Genomic DNA, 7,500 nt, shown 5'->3' with positions numbered 1-7,500 from the left:
AGTGTGTGTGTGAGAGAAAGTGTGTGTGTGTGTGTGTGAGTGTATCCAGTGCATGCAGATTTGTGAGTGTAGTCAGGGCATACACTTGTGTGTGTGTGTCTTACAGCGGTGTGTTTTCTGTATGTCCGGCTGATGTTCTTCAGGATGATCTCCAGAGCTCCTCTCAGTGGTCTTCTGTCCCGTCTCGAGTCCAGCAGAGGCAGACAGGCGTTCCAGAAGTGACCGGCTGCGCTCATACACAGAGTCCAGCTGCCCGCCTGCTCCGCAAAACTACACACAACACACACCACAGATCAGACACACAACAGAGCCGAGACAGACAATCCTATTCGGTTTATCTGTAATAGCAGAAGTAACCAATCACAACCAGATCAAAACATTATTATATACATACATATTTAACTATGAATTCACTAAAACACATTACATAAATAAACAATTAGAACATATGATAAAAATGTGTTAAAATAATTATTTTTTTACTATTTTCTAATTATATTTAATATTTAAAATTTGCACAAACTGAATAAACTATATAGTAATTCCTTTTTACGCCAAATGTTATTTAATGGTGCGTTTGGAAATGTATCTTTACTATCTTTAATTATTTAAAATGTTGAGAAAAAAGCATGCATTTTCTGTTATTATTTAAATCAATAAAATCTCACTTATTAACCATGAATTTAAATACGTTTCCTTTTTTTTTTCTGTTATGTGCTCAATATATTATTTTCTAATAGATAATTGTTAGGATTTTTGGAGGACGACCCTAACCAAAAAAAAAAACTAAAGTGAATAGTAAAAAAGTAAATAGTTTTAATATACTAAATATATAAAAAATACTTTTTGCTAAAAATATATAAAGTATTTAATTTATTTTTAATATTTTCAAATACATCACATACATTGAATACATTGCACATAGTAATAAAAACATTTTTATTTACGTTTTGAATGTTATTTTATGTTTAAGCACAGATGTAATGTTTTAATTGTTTATCTGTTTATTGTTTTTTATTCACATCAGGGTGTGCTTTCTCACGCAAACGTTTAAAATGAAGATCGACAGAGCTGAAATGTGTGTGTGTTCAGACCCGACACTGTCCTGCAGCGTGAGCAGACCCTCCATGTATCTGCTGTGATGACCTCTGGCCTCCAGGATCAGACTCTGACCTCTGACCCCTGCAGCGCTGCTCAGCATCTCCTGAACCGAACACGCGCTGAACCTGAACACACACACACACACACACACACACACACACACACACACACACACACACGGTTGTCCAAAGCAAAAATGCCATGAAATGCATCAGACAGATAGTTGTCTCTCAGACAGATATTGTCCGATCGTAACAAAAAAAGATGTTTTTTCAGCTCTCAGAAGATGTATAAAACCCTCATGATGGGCCCGTATAAATCAGCGGCACTCACAGAGCATGAGCGGCCGTCTTCACTCTTTGTGCTGCGTTCTGCTCCAGCTGCAGTGCATTATGGGTGCAGGTCAGGACAAGGTCACGGTCTTGTGTCTGATGAGCAAACAGAGCGAGCTGTGTCCAGACGTACAGCTCAACGACCGGATCCGACCACTGACCGGCCGACGTCATCTCAACCAGCTGGAGAAGAGCCGAGATGTTATTAATATATATATATATATATATATATCACCCTACACCTGATCTACTGATCCTGACCGCAGCTGGACACTCAGGACTCTCTCATATATATGTCATGCATCACTTCATTTATGTATGATATCCCTGTCATTGTATTCTTCTACTTTATTCTGTTCAGTGCTTTGATGCAACCCGTCTTGTTAAAAGCGCTATAGAAATAATAATGATTGATTGATTGATTGATGTATATACAACAGACGGAATTGCAACACTGTAATTATCAAACATCCGCACTTTTATTTTTTCAGGGTTCTTTGATGAGCAGGAAGTTCAAAAGAACAGCATTTATTTGAAAGAATCTTTTGTTGCATTATGAATGTCTTTACTGACACTTTGTATCAGTTTAACGCGTCTTTGATTCATAAAAGGATTGATTTCAAAGCATGTTTTTTTTTTTTTCCTGGCGTCTTCCTTCCCTAAACTTTTTAAACAGCAGTTTAATCCATGATGTATGATTTCCGAAGGGTCACGTGACATCGAGGACAGGAGAATAAAAATTCAGCTGCGCATCACAGAAATAAAATGCACTTCAAAATATTCATATCAAAAAAACTATATTTCAAATTGCTATAATATCTCACAATTTTTTTGCAGAAGGACCTTAAAAGTTTGACTGGTGACATATCTTTATCACAAAAGTTCACGGTGTGAAATTAATATTTTGGATTATTGTGTGTCTTCTCACCTCAGACAGACTGGGAACGGAGAACTGCATGAGTCTGGGGTTCCTGTTACACGAAACATCTCCACCGTCACCAGAACACGGGACACGGCCCTCAGCGCCTCGCTCTGACCCCGACACGAGAACATACAGACATCACACGAGGAACATGAGTCTAAGAATTCATATCTGATCTAACAAAAATGATCAATCTTTGCTGTTAAAGTCATTTCATGCTCGATCTCTTCATGCGTTCTGTCTTTGATCAATAGTTTGAGTGTTTTAGCTCTTTCAGTGTAACTCTGGACTGATTCTGATCAAGTGAAGCTCATATCTCCAGATCAACTCTTACAGTCTTGATTTTCTAGAAGAATCTGATCATCAGTATCTTCGAAACATCTCACATCTTCTGAGCAGACTTTATTTATATTATATGTTTGATCATTTCAGTCTCATCTCACTGAGAAATATTATGAGATATAGAGCGACCGCTGATATTTAGATCATTTAATAATGCAGTCTTATAAAGATCTCATTGAAATATCATCTTCTGCAACCAATTACATTATATCAGACTACATGAGCCATAAAAGCCTGATGATCAAATAGAATATAAACTTTTTTGTGTGTATTTTGCTCAGTAAAAATTATTAATAGAATTATTTAGACCTCGACAGCCAGAGTTTTGATGATAAAACCAGTCGCCGTCTAAAGATCTGATGTTGGGTCAGGGGTCACCTCATCGTTGATGTCCAGTTTGTGTCCGATCTGCTGCTGAAGGAGCTGTTTCACACAGACCCATGTACTGAAGAGCTGCTTCATCACAACGCGAGAGGGCAGAGCAAACTCTGAAGAGAGAGAGAGAGAGAGAGAGAGAGAGACTCACAGAGAGAGAGAGAGAGAGAGAGAGAGAGAGAGAGAGAGAGAGAGAGAGAGAGAGAGAGAGAGAGAGAGAGAGACAGAGAGAGAGAGAGAGAGAGAGAGAGAGAGAGAGAGAGAGAGAGAGAGAGAGAGAGAGAGAGAGAGAGAGAGAGAGAGAGAGAGAGAGAGAGAGAGAGAGAGAGAGAGAGAGAGAGAGAGAGAGAGAGAGACAGAGAGAGAGAGAGAGAGAGAGAGAGAGAGAGAGAGAGAGAGAGAGAGAGAGAGAGAGAGACAGAGAGAGAGAGAGAGAGAGAGAGAGAGAGAGAGAGAGAGAGAGACAGAGAGAGAGAGATTTTGAATTTTAAAAACTCATTTATTACATGTAACAAAAACATGTTCATCTCTTTTTACGTATATCATATTATAAAAAAACAAAATGAAAAAACAAATTATATATATATATAAAAATAACCCATATAGACACAGACATAACCATTGAAAAATTACAACAACTGTGTGAAAAACAATTCTCCTTCTAAGATGAAACACAAAGCTCCATAGTTGCACCATTTTTGTTCAAACATGGGAAGGTCATTCATAGATTTATAGAAATTAAAATCAATTAAAACTCTGGATTTAAGTAAAGCTGTAAATAACACAGTGACATCTTGACCTGGCTTTTGTTCAATCCTGTTTTTCTACTTGTATACACAGCAAGTTTGGCTTGACCCACAATAAAATTCAGCAACTGGCAATCAAGACTTTTACTCTTCTTGTACTTAACCCCAAAATAAAAGTTTCAACAGAAAATAAAACATTAAAACAATTAAAAGACTTCTTAAAATATTAAAGAGAGAACCTAATCTAGAACATTCCATAAAAGCATGAAATACAGTTTCTCTTTTAAAACAAAAAGGACAATCGGCACTGATGTCAGGGTTTAAAACAGAAACAAAAGCATTGACAGCAATAGCTCCATGAAGAACTCTCCACTGTATATCTCCTACTCTCTTAGCTATTGGTGGCTTATACAAGACCCTCCATTCTGGCTTAATGTCTTCATTTAGATTAAAAATATGAACGCCATGGTGTATCAACCTTTGTCCCTAAAACCTTCTTGTTAAAAAACCAGCAGCACACATTTTATAAAATAGTTTTCCAGTGACTAAAAAGAAATTAAAAGGCAGAGTTTTAAAAACTGTTTTTAAAACACACTGTTACAATCACCAAGCTTAGGAGACATCATCAAAGTTGGAAAACAGTCTTTACTATCAGGAGTTTTCACCCCTGCAAAATAGTCCAACAATAATTGTCTCTCTTCCTCCGTAAGCATTGACTGCCATTTCATCAAGAGCTGAGTAACAAACCGGGTGGAGGTTATCTTTAAAACAGAGGAAACCTCCTCTGTATTTGAAAAAGTAGGTCCTGTTACATCCAGCAATTGGCCCAGGGTGGTGATCTTTGCAGTGCAGAGATTTTTACTTAAGACTGGAAAAAAAACAGTCCGTGGCTGAAATGTCCAGACGGCCTCCAAACACAACTGGCTCTTTTAAAAGCCAATAAAGAGAATTAAAACATTGTGTCCTCTGAAAATTAAAAAGGTTCCAAACTTTAAAAAGATTACGATAAAATACTGGTAAACCAGACATGTCTAACTTGAGAGAGTCCAGAAGGAAGAGAGATCTGTCCATCTGTAGACCCCCCAAAGTTTGTAGAATAAAACAAGCAACTTTCTTCCAATAAGAATCAGGGGACTCTGCTAGCAGCCTCTGAATAAACTGCAGACGAAAAGCTGCAGTCCTACTCTGCAGATTAACAAGTCCTTGTCCACCTTCCTCTTTTGGTAAAAACAAAATGCTTTGGGAAACCCAGTGTAGTTTGTCCCAAAAAAAATCCACCAGGATGGCCTGTAACTCTGCAAGCAGCTTTGAAGGAGGATCTGTGCAGGCCAGTTTGTGCCACAAGGATGAAGCAATTAAGTTGTTGATGATTAAAACTCGACCCTTGTAAGACAGATCCGGAGCCAGCCACCTCCACTTAGCAAGACGACCTCTCACTTTATCAACAAGGCCATCCCAGTTTTTCTGTGTGGTAAAATCATCTCCCAGGAAAACTCCCAGGTATTTAAAACCTCCTCTTAATCGCGGAATTCCATCTGGAAGTCTTAATTTCTCAGTCCCATTACCACACATCAACGCTTCACTTTTATTCCAGTTGACTTTTGCAGAAGATAAAACATTAAAATCAGTAAGAATTTGCAACAAATTCTCAATGTCTTTGATTACTGATAAAAACAACAACATCATCAGCATAAGCAGACAATTGAACATTACAGTTGACTATTGGGATATGTAACCCATCTAATTTCAACCTTATCTGTTGCAGTAATGGTTCTATAGCCAGAGAGTAAAGCATCCCTGAAAGGAGCATCCTTGTCTTACCCCTCGGCTGACTTTAAAAGGTTTGCATAAGCCACCATTCACTTTCAGAACACTCTCCACTTCACTGTACAGAACTGAAACCAGCTTTACAAATTTTTGGCAAAAACCAAAAGCTGCCAGACATGACCAAAGATATTTATGCTCGACTCTATCAAAAGCTTTTTCTTGATCAAGGGAAACCAGTGCACAATCTAGACTTAACAGTCTAGAGACATCTAAGATATCTCGTACCAGAGAGACATTATCAAAGATTGACCTGTCGGGTATGCAGTAGCTTTGATCCGGGTGGATAACTTGACTAACTACTTTTGCCAATCTTATTGCTAAAACCTTGGAGAGCAATTTATAGTCGGAGCATAGAAGGACACTGGGACGCCAATTCTTAATTTCTGTTAAGTCTCCTTTTTGGGGGAGGAGTTAAAACAGCTCTCACGGCAACTCAATGGCAAACGCCCTTCATCTAAGCTTTCGTTGAGCACCGAGAGCAGATCTCCCCCCAACTCAGTCCAGAAAGACTTGTAAAACTCTACAGGTATTCCATCAATACCAGGAGCTTTACCTGACTCCATTCCATTAAGTGCCTCATATAACTCACCCAGGCTCAAAGCTCTGCTGAGATCAGCATTGGCTTCTTCCGAAACCTGAGGCAAGTCTTGTAGGAAAGTGTCACTAGTGTCCAAATCTGCCCCACTCTCACTGCTATACAAGTTTCTATAAAACTGGACGGCCCTTCCTCTAATGTCTATGGGGTTTGATAAAAGGCCTCCAGACTCATCTCGCAATGCATGGATACACTTTTTCTGTCCATTCTTTTTCTCCAGACTAAAAAAAAATTTTGTTGGGGCATCCATTTGATCTATATTCAAGAAACGAGACCGGATCAAAGCTCCCTGCACTTTAACCCCTAAAAGATCACTTAATTGTTTCCTTTTAAGTGAAAGGTTGTTTAAAACATTTTCTCCTCCAGATAAACCGGCCAATTCCTGTAGTTTTATTATTGATGTCTCTAGAGTTTGCATGGTTCTTAGAGTCTGTACAGTAGTGTTTTTAGTGTACTGCTGACAAAGTTGCTTAATTTGCACTTTTCCAAAATCCCACCACTGTCGTAACGAACAGAAAGAATCTTTGGATGCCCTAAAATAGTCCCAGAAACACTTAAAGGTATCTTTAAAACCTTTATCATTTAAAAGGGAGGTGTTAAAATGCCAGTAAGCACTCTTTGGTTTAATAGAATTTAAAACAAAAGAACAGCAAACCATACTGTGATCAGAAAAACAAACAGGGAAAATAAAACACTTATTAAAAATCCCAAACTGATGTTTAAAAGCATAAAACCTGTCCAACCTAGCCAAAGATAAAAAGCTGTCCCGACTATGGGCCCACGTGTACTGTCTATGAGTACCATTGAGCTGTCTCCATACATCACACAGCTCATGTGTTTTAATGAGTCAATAAGTCTCTTTCGAGAGGGCTCATGCGGTTCCAGGTGATTCCTGTCACAACTTTGTTCAGTACAATTAAAATCCCCACCCAAAAATAAAAACTCCTCATTATTGCATTGTTGCAGTGTTGAATTAAGTGTGTCTAAAAACAACATTCTTTGAATTCCTGAGGTTGGAGCATAAACACAAATAAAAACTAAAACAGAGGTTTCAAATAGAGCTCGAACCTTTAAAAGTCTTCCTTTTATCACTTCATCAACATCATAAGAAATAGGAGCAAAGTTCTTTGAAAATAAAACTGCGACACCTCCACTGAGGGAGGTGTTGTGACTTAAAACAGTAAAACCATCCCATTCTTTAGCCCAGTCAACAGCATTATTTTCATCACTGTGTGTTTCTTGTAGTAAAACAACATCAAT

General features: G+C 38.2%; 1 protein-coding gene across 1 annotated transcript in view; it reads right to left on the bottom strand.

The window, feature by feature from the left end:
* LOC122356256 (cilia- and flagella-associated protein 46-like) overlaps positions 1-7,500 on the bottom strand; it is a 64,696-nt gene that overhangs the window by 27,479 nt on the left and 29,717 nt on the right. The window contains 6 exon segments of the mRNA XM_043254788.1: positions 105-270; positions 1,095-1,226; positions 1,435-1,616; positions 2,362-2,414; positions 2,417-2,465; positions 3,076-3,150. Coding sequence (XP_043110723.1) covers positions 105-270; positions 1,095-1,226; positions 1,435-1,616; positions 2,362-2,414; positions 2,417-2,465; positions 3,076-3,150 — 657 coding nt within the window.

The sequence above is a fragment of the Puntigrus tetrazona genome, chromosome 13 (assembly GCF_018831695.1).
Source record: "Puntigrus tetrazona isolate hp1 chromosome 13, ASM1883169v1, whole genome shotgun sequence".
NCBI classification, from domain to species: domain Eukaryota; kingdom Metazoa; phylum Chordata; class Actinopteri; order Cypriniformes; family Cyprinidae; genus Puntigrus; species Puntigrus tetrazona.
This window is presented reverse-complemented; position numbering and strand designations above follow the sequence as displayed.